General features: G+C 47.8%; 1 protein-coding gene across 1 annotated transcript in view; it reads left to right on the plus strand.

Annotated features, from left to right (window-relative positions):
• Sog (chordin short gastrulation) overlaps window positions 1-17,307 on the plus strand; it is a 327,634-nt gene that overhangs the window by 167,302 nt on the left and 143,025 nt on the right. The window contains exon 3 of the mRNA XM_077677340.1: window positions 80-206. Within this exon, the coding sequence (XP_077533466.1) occupies window positions 80-206 (127 nt within the window). The remainder of the gene's footprint in view (window positions 1-79; window positions 207-17,307) is intronic.

Genomic DNA, 17,307 nt, shown 5'->3' on the forward strand with positions numbered 1-17,307 from the left:
ATTGCTGTGCTCCGCCTTGCTGCGTTGGCCGCCGAGACTAAGCGCTCCTTTTTGTCCCCGTGTTCTCTAAACGGCGCAGGTCCACCGCAAGAAGCGGGTCGTGGCACGAGTGCGCTGCGAAAACATCAAGAATGACTGCCCGAAACCGACCTGCGATGACCCCGTCCTGCTGCCCGAACGTTGCTGCAAGACGTGCCCGGGAGAAGGTTTGTCTTCTTCACCTTCTCCTTAGTGCTACCGATAGCTTTATGAGAGACCTGGTGCAGCGTAGCACTTTTCCGCGTCAAACGAAAATGATGAGCTTTATGTTCTGACTGCTGACTTAAAAGAAGAAATCGCGGTGGAAACGTATAGTATTGCGGGCAAGTTGCTGTACCTATGATTGCCTTTACCCTCTTTTCGGGGCGAAGCCTTTTAGGGGCTCGGGCTGTCGGCGTCTCACGTCGTCGTCGTCGTTCGTCGTCGTATTCCCATGTGGTCACGGTACTAAAACACCGGGACACTCGTTTTCCAGCGCCTCGCGCTAGAACGTAACGTGTACTAAAAGAACACACCGGGACACTCGCTTTCCAACGCTTCGTGCTAGAACGTTTCATCTCCGCGGACAAAAACGCGTAATAAAAGAACACGCCGGGACACTCGTTTTTCGTTCGCGCTTGCTTGCTTGCTTCTATTTCGTTCCGTCCTCGCTTTAACTTTAAAATTTGCATTCTGCGTTTCGAATTTCACTTCTCCTCCGTCTTCGTAATTCGGATGTCGCGTATACCAGTGCGCGCCGTGTGGCAAGAGAGAGGCTTACAATCTTTGAATGCACTTATACACTGAATGCTTCGCCCCTCCCCAGGTTTCACGTTAGTGATGGCCCGTTTTTTTTTTTTTGTTTTTTTTTCGGCAGCAATGAAGTATCTCGGTACTGTCTAACCCACAGTTCGTGAGCAGAAAAAAGATTGTCACGCCTTTGCGTTATTGTAAGTAATTTGTATACGCATGTGTGAAGACACTGGAGGAATTGGGTTCCCGAAAAGAATAGGTCATTGGAAAAACTTACGTGCGGGCCCTGCTGTGAGGGGTCACAGTAAAACTAAAAAAATGAACAATGATCATTTCCGACTTGCGTTGAAGTTTTATTGGGAAAGGGGCTAATGAATGGAGAGGCTAAACAAGACATTCTTTAATATCTGTCGCACTGCCTGCTTTCCTATTCGTGGTACATAATTGAAGTGGCGGAGGCATTTCGCTGTGGTCTAGGCTTAGTTTTTCTATATGTACATGTATAGTTTCCATGAACAACCTGCTTCCCTGCAAGATTCTGTCGGTGGCTGATCGGAGCAATTAATGTTAGTTGATGCTCATCCAACGCGTTTACTTAGTTCACCTACTCAGGTTCGCCTTAACCTAACTGGTGCCAAATAGAGTGGAATGGTCTGCGTGAGCGAACTGCCCGCCTGCCGTAGTTCGCGATGTCTTCTCGACGAAGGAACCGTCTTCCGCGCACTTCGTCCTTGGCATAGCATTCCCAGGCAAGGTAATTTGCTTAAGCCTATAGGGGGTTGCCTGCAGTCCGGGCAAGTGTAGGGGGGTTGCGCGCAGCTGCATTCGGAGGAGTATAGAGTAGCGTCGCTCGTAATTCAGGCTTAGCGTTCATCCTCTACGTTCGTAATCAAGGCCTGCACCCTACGCCGGACCGGAACATCACAAAAACTATTTGTAAACAGTTTTTAAAAACAACTAGAATAAACTGTAGCGGTAACTTATTGCATATAACTGGCAGGTTCAAGATACAAAGCCAGACTACTGTGAACACCTGAGAAGCAACTCGGCCTAAACAAGAGCTTTGGCGTTATTATCAAACTTTCCGTTAAAAAATTATACAAATTCCCGCGTACGAGAATGATAAATTTATCGTACCTGCCAGTTCGATTCATTGTCGTTGTAATTTGTGTAACTCTGTCGCTTTAATTTGAAGCGGAGTCGACATGGCTTCGATCCCTGCCGCGGCGGCTATTTTTCTGACGGTTGAAAAAAAAAAATGAAAACGCCTGTGTTCCGCACGTTCAATACATCTATACCACAGCCCACATATACCGAACCCGTTTTAAACGAAATCATGGTTATTACGAACAAATCTTCGTTTCCAGTTACCATTTGTATACATAGATTTTATGTCCAGATATAGCGAAAAACTGGTATAACGAACTGATTTCGGTGTCCCTACGTGTTCGTTATAAGCGGGCTGGACTGTATTTCCATGATCTCTAAATTGGTATTTAGCCGTCCACCCCAGCGAGCCTTTCAGCACAATTCAAGAAACATGAACCAACTAGCCCAACAACAAGTTCTATTAAGTTTCAGCACAAGTTTATAGCTACGACGCGCAGAAAACAAACTTTTTCATGCTGCATTATAATTGGCACTTCGCGATAAAGAAATTTTTTTTTGAGAACTTCCCCTGCGACAGACATCACAACTGCTTCCCGTGATGCGACGCGGCGGGTCTATATGTTCCAAGCAGGTAAGAAAACGAGCCGCGATAAATGGTTCGCACCGGTGTCGATATTTATTTCTTCTAAGCCAGCTCAATAGATCGCAACGAGAATACGGAAAGTAACGTAGCGGGTCCCTCCTGGGCATCCAGAAAGGCTGGGAAGGTTACTAGAGGCTCGAACCCAGCTGTCACTGTTGTTTACGTACTGGAACACGTTTTCGCAATTTTCGCTGCAGCTAGTTTACTAACTATTCCACTAAGAGAAAGAAGGTGCATGCGCGTTTTTTTCTTGAATTGGGAAACGTATACATGATATCTTCTAGGCCGCGTTCTCCTTGGTAGCCAAGTTTCACAGCTGCTACGCCATTGAAATTGTCATGCATCGTGGCGCTTAAACCGCCAGAAGCGCACACCAGTGCGTTGTAACCGTTGCACTTCGGAAATGTTCATATCGTATATTATTCCCAGTGCAGAAAGTCACAACAGGAATACCGCAGAAACCTAACAAGAATTCCTTGTCTTACGACAAAAAAACTTTGTTGTGACAACAGAAGTCCTGTTGTTACGACAAAGCCTTCTGTTGTTGCGACAAACATTTTAGTCGTAACGACAAAGTCAATTTTCTCAACGACAAACATTGCTGTAGTCACAACAGAACTGCCATTTACGCTAATCTTCACAATGGGCAATGTAATTCAAACCATGCGCACCTACTGATGGAACATCAGGATCACGACACGACAGGAATTCGGCACAACGGAACGTCAAAATCAGGACAGGAATACGACACACGACAGAACATCAGAATCACGACACGTCCAGAATACGTCAAGACGGCAGTACGACACGCAAAAATACGACAAACTACAGAAATTTTTCGTATCGTTATTTTCGACTGGGAAATTGGCTCAACTCACCGCAAAGGTGCACGTATAAAATTTCAAACGTCACTCCCAAGCTTTAATAAACTCCACATTCCTAAACTACCCAAGAATTGTCCATTCTAGACACCGTTACGGTGAAAGGTTCTTTAGTATATGAGCGCTGAAAAGTTCGCACAGGGACACCTTCTCCAGTTTGGGAGATAACTTTCCAGTTTTTCCTTTTGCTTCTCTTTTGACGATCTGCCTCAGGGTGCGAAATCGAGAGAGTTAATGTGTGCCTTATTAGTGTATAGTTTTGTCGGTGGATGGGCGGAACCCAGGTTGCATTACTGGACATTTCCTTGGGGGCTTCTTTCCAGAGAAAGAGCTAGGAAGGACCCCGATGCCCGAAGGCTTTTAGAGCTATAGTGTCCACAACTACGCAACTCTAGCGTTTGTACACGGACGCCGCTTTTTTTTTTTTCGCTCTTATGATATCGATTGCTTCAGGCGTGTCAAGTCGTCTTCGGTAGTGCAAAACTTTTTCGCCATGCCACGCACTTCCAAGCGGATCAATACCCTCTGGCTGTGTCTCGCTCCCAGTTGAGGCGAGCCTTGCAGTCGTTTGCCGCACGACGAAGTAGCGCCACACTAATTCTTCTGCTCGGTGAGGTTGGGCTAACGACGTCTGCCAAGGCTTGCCTTAGCACGCCGATATTTCCGGCGCAAGGGGAGCGTTCTTACCGGCGGAAATGCGGTGATTTACAGGCATTACCCAAATTTTTATGCTTCTGCGTTGGTTGGGGGGCGATGTCTCTCCGCGTATACGCGGACACGTGGCGGGGTACCTTGTAGGGGAAATGGATGTTACGATAATGTTTATGCGTAGTGAAAACGACCGGGCTTGTTTGGTGAAATCAAAACGAATATCCCCGCGTGTTGTCCTTCATTTTTTTGCTAACACAGGTGATGATTTGTGGACGCCCAACACAAAGTGGAGTTGCTACTTTTTTTCGCGTCAACACCAATGCTGTAGTTCTTTTTTTGGAGTAGCTTATATGGTTAGGGATTCATGTATTCTTATGTCTGCGAACGAAGAGTCACGTGTCTGAAGAGCATGCTAGGCGTTGGAAGGCGAATGTTTTGGTATGTGTGCTATTTACACCACCAAAGTAGCACGCCATTCAAAACGCGTTTTTAATCCGAACTCATACGTGTCATCACTTGCATATGCGTTTTGAGTCGATTAGTAATGATTGGGCACTATTTTTAACGTCATTTTTAAGACGTCAGAAGATAATGACCTAGGCACACTTATCTGTGAATTCATGCGCCGAACAGCGAGCGATTCTCCCAAACCGAAGAGTTCCTCGTATTTAATTGATTGATTGTAGGGTTTAACGCGCCGACGCAACGCAGGCGACGAGGCGCACCGTAGCGGAAGGCTCCGGATTAATTTTGACCACCTGGTAATCTTTAACGTGCGCCGAAATCTTGTACACACGGGCGTTCTTGCTTTTCGCCTCCATCAGAAAAGCGGCCGCCGCGGCCGTGAATCGAACCAACGACCTCGTGCTCAGCAGCGCAACGCCTTAGCCACTGAGCCACCACTGCGGGTAATTCCTCGTATTTAAAGACAATTGTCCCAAACTAATTCTCTATTTGTATATGCGGGGTCTTTCGTTAACGACAACAGTCACTAGATTTGAAAAATTAAGCCCTCTGACGCCGTTATTAACAATTAAGAAAACACTGCGCAATAGAAAGTCAGCTCAAAGATAAAAGTAAAATATTTGGGACTTAGTTGCGACCCCAAAGTAGGGCGACTTTAAATAAGACGCGGAAGGTGCCGTTTCTAATGGCACGTTTCCGCAGGCAGACAGCTTTGTTTACAAAACAGGAGAATATATACGCCCGCACTATGCAGCTGACATGGAACGAGCTCTGCGCGCGGGGTTTTTGTTTTTAAAAGCGACTCCATCTGGCACTCTAGACTATTCTGAGCTACCGCACGCTCGCGAGTGTTTACAAAAAAAGGAAGGAGAGAAAAAGAAGGTTTTTTTTTTTTTTTTTACACTCACAGCACCTGAGAGAGGAGGCGAGGGCCACGAAGCGGATGAATGATCGCGCTGCGGTCTTAAAGAAAAATTTTGTCCCGTCACTGGCCCGTCTGGTCTGGTCTGTTGCCAAACCCATCTGCGGTGGCGGAAAAGCGAAAACACTGCCTGGCACGTGCAGACACGCGCACAAGAGTCACTCTAAGTGAAACGTCGGCGGCCATTTGTACGAACAGAAGTCAAAATAAAGCTTCGCACCTGGGGCGGTATTCTCGAGTTTTGTCCCTTTTGCGCCCCTTTCAAAAGTGTCCCTTTTGGGCGAACCCTGATTGGCTAAAAGCAAACAACTGGAAGTGACGTAACGCAAGCGAGGCAAACCTACTGCCAACGCCCATTGCTTAACCGGAAGTACGTCACGATGAAAGGGACTCAAAAGGGACGTTTTCAAAAGGGATAGTTACGAGAATACCGCCCCTGGAATAGTGGTGTCGCGTTTTACAGCGGTCGTGTGCGGTCCTGTGCGGCGTATACGTTAAAGGGTACTCACGTGATCACATTCCGATGGAACTTACTGATTCATGACCCACGGGCTTAAAAAGCGTCGTGTACCGATACCAAAGGTTTTACAAATTCCTGGAAAGGCTCCTAATGGCCTACTTTGCTTCGTTTAGAAATATATCACTTCTTTGCTGAGATAAAAAATAAACAAAAAACGCATTTTGATTTATCCATATTTTACTATAGTAGGATGGCGCTAGCTGTGTAGCAAGCAGGAGTTTTTTTTTTTTTTTAATTTTAGCTCAGGAGTGACAAATCTCTAAAAACATTAAAGCCGTTTCACTCAATGCGAGAGCTGTCGGAAGTGCAGAGCAGTGGTTCGCCACAATGGGCTGTAGCGCCGTTATCGGCTCACTCCTACCACGCAATGCAATTCAAATTTCCCGCCTTCGCAGTGCTCGCGCGCCCGCTGCCTGAAACTACGCCAGCGAGAGTTCTCTTCTTTTTGGGCTTGGTGTTCCTCCCGCAGGGCCGGCGTTGCACTTCCACTTTTCATCGCTTTCTATCGCAAAAACCAACCCAACGAGCGTTCCTAACTAAATGAACGCGGGCGCTGCCGGTTAATTACGTATATTTTTCCTCAAATGTACCTGCAGTGTTTTTTGCGCTAAACAACGGGGAGATGTATGACAAGCGCCAGCGGTTCACGAGTTTCGAACGCGTATGACTATAGAAACCGCTTGGCTTTCGAAGCCTCTAGGTTACGCCGCTACGACAGCCGTTACTACGGAACGCCGTGCGGCTCTACTTGGGTCCAGCGAGCGAGCTACGACGTCAAAGCGAGCCCCTAAAGTGCTCTGAACTTTAAAAAATAAGCAAACTAGACCGCTGGGAACATTGAGATATATTTGCAAAGCTTTTCGTATTGGTGTACGATGGTTTTTAAGTCGTGGGTCATGCAGCAGGAACTCCCATAGGAATGTTAACAAGTGAGTCCCCTCTAACGCAAGTAAGTGGTGCATCGGCCACTTGCGTGCCATTAAACCATATTGTTGCAACACTTGTATCCCAATTTGAACTTGCCGCCATGCCTGCGCGCTTTGACGTCAAGCATCAGCAGATAACTGGTGCGCAAGTGAGAAGAAGCGGCGGTTGCGTTACGGGCTAAAAGGAAAAGGACGACTGTCCAGCACTGAGATTGCAAGTAGCGCATCGCCTCCGGGGCACAAGTTCGCCTTGTAAATGAATAGTAATAATCCCTCAGCCGTAAACACAATTGCAATACCATACTAGACTCAACAAGCACCTTCACAAAGCGTGGTATTTGTTTATTGCAGAGTAAACGTTGAGTAGAAAAAATAACCCTGACATATAGCTTAACTAATGGAGTTCACAAAATATGATAATTTGTGAGTGCACTTCTACCTGTGTGCAGATCCTCCTACAGTTTATGGGAATTTTTTTTATTAAACCCTCCAAATATAATACTTTGTAGAAGCGTAATGCATAACTGAGCGTGAAAGAACCCGACGAGGTATTTAAATATTTAAATGCGGAACGTTGGTGAACTCACACCGCGCGCCATAATGTTGCCGTTCCCAAGAAAGAAAAAAAATGGCGGTGATGCCGAGTATTGCTGTATATACATGATTTCGTCAACTGACGAAGAAGAGCGCAAAACTGCGCTATCAAATTGGTGCTACAAATGTTATCATTCGGTGATGCACTTTCCGAGTGAGGAAAACTTTATTATCGCGTGAACTATACGTCCCTTGAACGAATAGATGAGGGGTGTTTTGGGGTGTTTTAAGCGTTTTTGGCGGGTTAAAGATCCAATAATGCAGAGAGAGAGAGAGAGAGGGGGTGGGGGAGAGATCTCCTTTAGAAAAACTAGATATCAGCCCCGCTAGCGCCAGGGCTTGTTTAGAGGGAAAGTGCAGCAGATTTGTCGGTCTTTTGGTTGGAATGCTTTACTCATACCACTCACTCACTCTGAATGCTATGCGTGGCTACAGACGAATAGAAAAAGGAGCAAAACCCAGCAAGTAATCGCATTCAGCCTTCGGAAGCGCCGAGATTCATTTCCCTGTCATCTTCGATGGCGCTTGAAGGGTTCGTTTATTTGTTTGACCTCACTTGAGACGCCTCTGACGTCGTGTCGTATCACGCGACCCCAGCGCGCGCGTCAAGGTCGTTACACGTACCGCGCTCCGGCATCCCCTGTGGGCGCCGACATGTACACAAACGGAGCACGCTCACGCACGCACAAACACCAGCCGACCTCGGTGCCCTGTCGCAAGCGCTGCAGAGTAAACGCCCGCGGCTTGGAAACAATTCGAGTGATTTATCGGCGTCGCGAGGCTCGCACGTGGCTGGCACAAGCGCGTCTTCTTCTCTCGTGACGTCTCCGTTCCAAAATACCCACACCCATGGCGTCGTCGACTCAGGGCGGTGCTGGTCCTACCATTTCTGAGGAAAGATGCGTTCTGTGCTCTGTCCCTTCCTGCGACTCTTCGGTATATCATGTGCCCACACATCAGCAAACACTTAACTATACCGTGGATGCGAAAAACCTCACTGCTAGTTTACGAAAGTGGCGTGCCGCCTTGTTTATGAACTATAACTCGTCCTGCTGTGACAAACAACTGGACCGGACGGTGCGAGTGCGGAAGAACGTCTCCGGCGTGTTTACGCGGTCAGACGTCACATTTCGAAATTCTAATGCGCGCCTTGAGTGCACCGGAAGGCGTGTCGAGGCAATCCATAAGGAATGTTTACTTGTTGCAATAGCTGAGGAAAACAAACATGCATGTTGACTTGCGGAGGGCCTTACTTTTAGCTACAACTGCTGCCCTACCAAGACTGTCATGTCAAGGAAGGCAGTTGTTTCAAACGTTCAGGTGCAACTCATCGTGCTATTCACGGCGTAGCAGTACTAAGAATATTACTGCCTGACGTCCCCGATTGGGTACACGACGGCGCCATTTTAAGCCTACACTTATGCTTTGAGCACTAACATTGCCAACCGCTACCCGAAACTTGACCTACAATGAGCTTAACGTTGCTTAGCACGCCGGTAACCTCAAAGTCAAGGTTACCAAACGTTGAGGCTGAATATGTAAGAAAATTTTCACATACCTACTCGAGAGGGTTGACAAGTGTCAATTACAGCTGCCCGCAGAAGATCACGGCCGATTCACAACTTCGATTTGGCGGCGACGTCAACATGTCCACTGACGATTAGCTGCCGTCAGAGGCCCCCAGCCGATCTGTCAATTAGCATTGCCATAGTGGTTTGGAATTCAAAGCACGCAAGTAGGCTTAAGTCCTCGATGAAGTTTTGTTGTTTGAAATCGATGCAGAATAATGTGGTCCATTTAGAGAGACTCACTTCTTAACCTTTTTATGGAACTCACTACTTCATGACCCACGGGCTTAAAAACAATTTAGGACCAAAACGAAAATATTTACAAGTACATAAAAATGTGCACAATGGCCTAGTTTGCTTATTTTAGAAATCCGCCACTCGTGTACTGAAATAAACACACAAATCTCTCCCGTGGTAGTCCTCTAGCGCCATCTAGTGATAACTAGATAAACCAAAATGCATTTCTTGTTTATTTCTTTTCATTTCAGTAGAGATGTGCCATATTCCTAAAAGAAGCAAACTAGGTCGCCAGGAACATTTCCACGGATTTGTAAAACATTTCTTATTGGTGCATGATGCCGTTTAAGCCCGTGGGACACGAATTTAAGTCCCACAGGAGTGTGATCAGATGAGTCCCCCTTAAATAGGGGGTTATTAGCCCGAACATTTCCCGCGGCGAGCAGGCTGCGTATCCCATGGAGGTCGTAGTACATACTCACCACCTAAGAAAGCGATTACTTCAATAATTAAGGACAAAAAGGCGTTAATACTAACAGATTTCACTGGAGTAAGTCGAGGAACAAAACGTTTCAACTGAACTATACGAACATAAATTTATTGGATTCGTATTGTTAGCGTTTAGGTTGCTTTCATGTGACGACCCGGTTGTAATATTTATAAGAGAAAGCATCATTAGTATTATCACCGAAATGGGACGTGATCACAAACATCCACGCCTATGCTTGGAGAAATGAGGGATGTGGCGTAAATGTCAGCCTCAGAGACCTGCCTGTTCAAAGAAAAATCTCCCCCCCCCCCACCTTCGCGGGAACCCCTGTGTAGATGCGACGCATAGGGGGTTCACGTTGCACCGTTGGACAGCAGGGGAACGGCGCTGGAACGATGGACCGGAGCGGCGCAGGCACCGCGTTTTATAGCGCACATAACGGTAAGGGGATGCGCCGGCGCCAGTGCGTCTGCCGCGGCTATGACGCAACACAATCCAACACAATCCACTTTAATCCAATCCAATCCAAATCCAATCCAATACAAGCCAACCCAAGCCAACCCAACCCAAGCCAAGCCAAGCCAAGCCAAGCCAAGCCAATCCATTCGAATCCAATCCAATGCCCCTCGCAAGAGAGTGTTCGCTATCGGAGAGGAGAGGGGGTGAGCGGCGAGGAGAATGGGGGAGGGGCGGAAGCCGACAACAACGCCGACGCCGGATGCAGGGACAAGGCGAGTGAATGAGATGCAGTCGCATTTAAAATTTAGCTCCGATCCAGGCTGTGAAGTGGTTTAACTGCGAAGCTGTAAACGACACCCACAGCGATTACCCATGCGACGTCACTTAAATTCACACACGGGGATGTACAAAGAGGGAAACCAGAGACTCTGATAGCCGCTGTTACCTGGGTTTCGCGGGGGTGGCGTCAGCGTAACCGAGTGACCGAACGAAGCAGCGACGGCAAAAAGAAAACGGAGAGGAGCGTCTGGCGGAGCGTGAGGAGGAGGGCGGCAACCGAGACTATGGCTCTCTCATGGCCTCCCTTTCACTCCTGTTTCATGTGTCGCCGCAAAGGAGCACCCTCTCCGCCCTCTCCCTCCCCAGACGCTGTTCCGTTCGCCGGTAATACAAACCACGTGAACGGCGTTATCATACGCTATGCAGTTTGCACTTCACACTAGAGCTTTGATTAAGCGCAGGTAGTATACCCGCCGCTGTGTTCGTTGAGTGCACCGTCTGTCTTCCCGTCTCCTCGTGTGGGCGTAGCTTAGTCGGTAAGACGACGGGCTCTCGTTCCGTTTCTGTATTCGGGGGATGGTAGAGTCCTGGCAGTGCCGGTAATTTTTTTTATTTAGCCTGACAGTTTTCTGCTGACGCGATCATGACAATTTTCTTGGCTGGTATAGGTGTACCGCTTCGTAGTAAAACGTCCGTGCTTCTTCCGTCGCAAGACAATTGGGGGCGTTAGAAATTTTTGTGCGACAGGGTGAGAGTCCGTTCCAAACCGGCGACACAGCTGACTGTCGCAAAGTGCCACAGATCTACGCTGTTTGCACGGAAACCGACAATTCGAATAACAGGCGGTCAAGTGGTGTCAACAAACAAGCTTTGCTTTGATCAGGTCAGGTACTGATAATTATCTCATAAACATAGTTGCAACTGGAGTATTTATATACTTTAAGTACCTTGATGTTACGTCCACTTCTGATTTAAGCTGGGTTCCTCTTGTAGAACAAATCCCCTCGGAGGCGTTTAAAAATTCAGGGAAGCTTTCACTCACGCGTCAGTCTTGAATGGCGGAGCTGTTGGACGTGAGCATTGCCGGACGCATAGTTAAGTTTCTGTATCATTGTTTATTCGCATAGTTGCGGTGCCAGTAATTTTCATCATATGCATCGAAGAGGTCATTGTCTTCTTCGCGGTGAGTGGCGGATGCGAAGTCATCCTCAGCATTGTAGATTTCCACCAGCTCTTCGTCATCGACTCGAGGCAGCGGTGGCGGGACCTGCAAGTCGTCTCGGGAGGGATAGGCGCACTCGTAGCCATATCTTCAATTACCCATAATGGGTCCCGGAGAATGCGGCGGCCACGGAGACTTCTCCCAACCTGGGTGCCTTTTCATCTTCAGCAGTACCGCTAGAGTCTTTTTTGTAGCATAAGCTACACTGGCCGAGGTTGAGCAGTTTCGCGTGTGCCGTGAGAGGCCGTTCTGCGCAAGCGCGAAGGGGATTGGATTGGCTTTAATTGGATTGGATTGGATTTGGATTGGATTGGATTGAAGTAGATTGTGTTGGATTGCGTTGCGTCATAGCCGTGGCAGACGCACTGGCGCCGGCGCGTGCTCAGGTGTGCGCCTCAATTGCGCAGTAGCCAAGTCTGACGCTGCGCCGGAGCCGCTTGATAGCCGTTTCACGTGGCTTATCAAGAGCCGTGCTGAGCATAGGCGAAGAGCAGTGACTGGACTGGATTAGACTGAATTGGACTGGACTGAATTGGACGGACTGGACTGGACTGGACTGGATTGGACTGGATTGCTGAACCTTAGCTCACGCTGCGTATATCCTGGCATAGCAGAGCTAAGCTACTACTAATTTTTTAATGCATTGTAGCGCTTGACGACAGCGCCGGAGGGCTTTTTTTTTCTTTTTTTGTTAAAGCCACTGCGCGTGCCAGGAATGCTCGGCGGTCACCGCGAGCCACGCGCTCATGAGCGCTCAGCAATTTCTTGGTATTCGTTGCCTGAAACGGCCAACTTACGGCAAGTAACAACAGCTCGTCTGTTAAAAAAGCTGGGTTCGCACAAGCGCCTGGTGTAAAGCTTTAAGCGCTTAATACCGTGATCCGCTCCCGTCTATATGTGTGGCCTGAGTCCTCCTAACATGGTTGAATCAATTTAGAACAAAGCCCATTGATTCTGCCATCGTGCTTGGGATACCAAATCGTATGGGCCCTGAAGGACACATACGCTACGTGTCACCCTCTCACTACTATAGGCAGGTGCAGTTTTTGGTTATTTTTATCAATGTCTAATCAATAAACTTTTGGCACGCGACTGATCACTGGCAGCTGACATTTAAAACGCGTACGGGTAGCGTTTCTGACACTCATGTGATGTCCACGCTGGTGGTTGTTTGGCGCCTGCACTGCGCTCTTTCCACAACCATAGTTGAGTCACCTTTGTAAATAAAAGTGTTCACCGCGTCTATCATTCCATGTCTTTCTTGAAGCGAAACTTGCTTACTGCCACAGATGGAGTCCTGTCAAAGAACTAATGCATTTCCCTAGGCCGGTTGGCCGAGCGAAGAGCTCTGATAAGATGTCTGGACACGCGGCGCGTGCGTGATAACCGGTCTTCCACTCTGTCAAAAGGGTTACTTGAAAATCGAAAAAAAAAAAGGAACGGTTCTACATAAGACAATACACGCACAGGTCATGAAGAAGGAGTGCAATAGTATATCTTTATTTCAGAAACCACGTATCGCCATACATTCGGATAGTTCATATATGCGTTTACGTAGTGCGCAAAATATCGTCGCATGGGTTCGTTTTTAGTTTGCGATTTGGGTCTTTGTAGGTTTGGCGATCGATTGGACGCACTTTCAGCGAAGGTTGAACGCACTTTTAGCAAAGATTTTGACGCACCTCTGACGCAGTTTGGAGGTCAGAAACTGACAGCGAGGGTGACACTGTATACATCGTGTGGATATTGAGACTGAATTCGTTATTAGCACCGGTGCATCATTTGTTTACGCGCGTGTTGCGATCGTGACCCTGCGGACTATACACTTGGTGCGAGAAATGAGTTAAAATGCTTTGTTCTACTGCCGAGATTCGCCCCTGCGAATTATATAAAGTGGGTGCGGACTGTGCTGTGGAAATAAGAGAAATTTGTCTGCTTTGCGCTGATTGTATCCCTACTGAGCATTGGGAATTTGTACCACAGTATATTTTGATCTGAAACGCAGAGCTAGCTGCCGTCCGATGGTGGCAGTATTGATGTGAAGAGAATTGCAAAAAACAATCGAGACGTCGAAGAGAGACAAATTGTTCTGAAAAGAACGTGGGTGATCGTAATTCCCCTTGTGAAGCTCCATTGTACTGTTAGATTGTTTAATTCGTTAAAATTTACAAGGTGGGTGTTATGGCCCCCTGGGTAAGTAAGGTTTCGTGTTCCCATTTTTGTGTATTGAGAACTACCCTCCCAGCCATTTTTGTACAGACAATTGCACTTCTTCCAAATAAAGTTCTTATTCTTTTATTCAGTCCCGCTGTAACGCTTGGTTTGCTGATTGCAGGAAGAGATACTTGGTCGAACAACTCGGTCATGAGAGTAACCACACACACCAACCACCGCACGGCTAAATTTAGAGCCTAAGGAACCGTCCCCTCTTGCGGTCTCGAGAATACCTCTCCATTCTACAGCGTCGAAGCCGCGGCGAGTCTTTTAGCGCATTAATCGATCCGTCCGTCACGAGAGCATAATACGCGGTGCTTAAACACGCTGCCAGCCCGCTTCTCGAAAACAGGGCTCGGCAGCTGTTGTTGAAGGAAAACATTTATCTAAGCGCCGCGGCCACGGACTCGCGCTCAGGGGACGCGGAGACCACCGCGTGTGGCCAACTCGTGGGCTAGTATATATACTTGCGTGTTCTTTCCCGTCGGTTGCAGGACACCGAACAGGATGTTTTCGCTAAGACTGGGGAATATTAATAAGACCTCATGGTTGAGACGAGAGAATAGTTTCGCCATCAGGGAGATATACTGAGTGTCAGGCGTTACAAAAGGGGGGAGCACCTCATGTGGCGAAGCGATTGAAATAATCGTATTACTTTTACAGCCAGTTTTAGACAACGTGCCAACTAAAGTGCTCTCCAATAGCAGGATGGGTAGATGAAGGTACAGTAACCCGTCGCTGTGATGACATCGCTTTATTCGAAATTTCGCTTTGTTCTAATGGCTCCATGGTCACCACTGATGTCTATAAATATTACATCATACCCGGTTTTGACAAAGCATCGCTTATAACGAATCCAGTTTTTCGGGGACTTCGTTATAGCGACGGGTTACTGTACGGGCTGTGTTGACGTTAGCCTAGCGAGACTTCCCTCTTTTAAACTTGTACGTTGAGGACACGTCTGAAAAATTGACAGCCGGTATTTAGAGCTCGAATACTTTTAGATGGCCAGCTTTTTTGTTGTTGTTTGTTTGCATAACGAAGGCTGACCTTTGTTACGGTGTATTCTTGACTGTTACAACGCGCGGTATACTCCGCCGTGGAGTCTAACCTCCGGTGACCGGCATCTGACGAAGATGAATGATACACTGATGCTGGACTTTTTCCGGAGGCAGCGCATAGAATAGTTTGGTCACAGCGCCATGGAAGATATAAATAACTTTAGTGGGTGCTTCTGGTTGCGTTACTGAATACGCAGCATAACCGTCGGAGTGCGACTTCCAGTTACTTCAGAATCTTCGTATTCTGAAACATTTTGGGCGATGCTTGGAAGTTTCCAAATATGGGAAGGCGAAACTATGTTTGGACCTTGTGTTGATCTGCTGTTGTTGAACTGTCTGTTAAACTTTAGGGCTGCTCCCTCAACCACTTGACCCCCCCCCCCCCCCTCCCCCCCTTCTGAAGCTTGTTCCTTTTGCTTGCCACCCCTAGAAACCTCCATCTTATTTTCTGTTGAACTTCGGTTAGCCCTCTGCACCTGTGCGGGGGGGCACAGGCCATAACTCTCTTTTAATCTTCTCAGAATATAAAGTTTCACTCCTCCTCCTCCTCCTCCTCCTCCTCCTCCTCCTCCTCCTCCTCCTCCTCTTCGTTGTCCTCCTCGCCCTCGTCATCCTCCTCCTTCTCCAACCCTCATCCTGCCCTGCTGTTTCCCTTTCCCGACACGCGATCCTGGGCTCACGCTGTCCGGCTTGCGGAGCTTTAACTTCTTGCGGACAGCCAAATTTCTGAACCTCACAACGCGCGTGCCTGAAGCAGTGGCTCGACACCTTAAAAGTGTGCCCTCTGTTTTCGCTAATAGCTTCCTAATAGTTTCCAAGAATGTGTCCGTGCGCATCATTTCGCGCATCAGGTTGCAAGAACCCTGGTGCGCATCTTTTTCTTGCACTTGCCGAAAGTGAATATTCGCGCTCGCTTGGAACCTCGCTTGATTTCGTCCTAGCATCGCTTCGTTCAAACTGGGCAAAGCAAATTGTTCTTTCCGTGAGTAACCAAAATAACTTTTCGTAATGGGTCGTCAGCGGGATAGAAGCATCAGTGCCGTGTTTAATTCCGCTAGATATGTTTCCTTGCGCTGCACCTTTCTGTGCGTTGCTATTGCTAATATTGACTTCGAGGGGTGGCCACGTACGCTGTTGTTTTTGCCTTGCATTCTGAAAGTTGCAAGACAAAAATGTCTAAAAATCTTACGCTCGTAGCGGGCTACGAAAGCGTCCGAGAATAAGTAGTTTTTCTCTCAGCCAGCCGAGGCTTCTCAACAAGTAATGCTTATTTAGTTAGGCAGAACTGGGCGCTGTGATATTAGGACATATTATTATTTTGTCTCAGTATTAAGCAAGGTGTTTGTACATCTTTCTACAGTTTGAATTTCTATGGAGTGATAAGCAAGTAACAGAAAGAAATGAAGGAAGCTCACACTAACGCGTAAAACTTCAAGGTAGCGAAACTGTACGCAACTTTCACGACCATCACGAAGGTTTAAGTCCACGATTGCAGCCTCTTCGTTGCTTCTTCTTTGTGGCCGCAGCGACCTTTACTCCATCATTCTTGCTACAAGTGCGAGTTTCCTTCATTTTTTTTGGAGGTGATAATCATTGGACATCACCTTGGAGGGGCGTACGCGATGACGTGTCTTTCTCGTTCCGAGCAAGTGTCAACACGATTACGGCGAAGGCTGGAGTTTTTCTCGTTCCTAGCAAGTGTTGCCTCGATCCCAGCAAACGCTAGTTTCGTTGTTGTTTTTTCTTTGTGCCAACCTTGGCCAATCTCCCTAAGTAGGTATGCTTGGTTTGACAAACGTACGCCGGGGACGCTGGGCGGTAGCCGCGAGGCACGCACACATGAGCGCTCGGAATTTTCTTGGCTTTTTAACTGCCGGGTGGTGTCACCGCGAGGCACGCGCTGACGTTTGCTCGCTCACATGCGCTCGGCATTTTCTTGGTATTTGATTGATTGTGGGGTTTAACGCGCCGACGCAACGCAGGCGATGAGGCGCGCCGGAGTGGAGGGCTCCGGATTAATTTTGACCACCTGGGGATCTTTATCGTGCGCCGAAATCTCGTACACACGGGCGTTTTTGCTTTTCGCCTCCATCAGAAAAGCGGCCGCCGTGGCCGGGAATCGAACCCGCGACCTCGTGCTCAGCAGCGCAACGCCTTAGCCACTGAGCCATTTTCTTGGTATTTTTCAGTGTGGACACGCAAAATAACGATTAGCTAAAGAGCTTCGCGGTTAATATTTACATCTGCGTAAAGCATGCTGACGATCAGAGTATGCTGCCTTAAAGGGACCCTGC

Source organism: Haemaphysalis longicornis, unplaced genomic scaffold (genome assembly GCF_048455015.1).
Source record: "Haemaphysalis longicornis isolate Haplotype H1 unplaced genomic scaffold, Haemaphysalis longicornis Haplotype H1 scaffold_7, whole genome shotgun sequence".
In the NCBI taxonomy this organism is placed as follows: Eukaryota; Metazoa; Arthropoda; class Arachnida; order Ixodida; family Ixodidae; genus Haemaphysalis; species Haemaphysalis longicornis.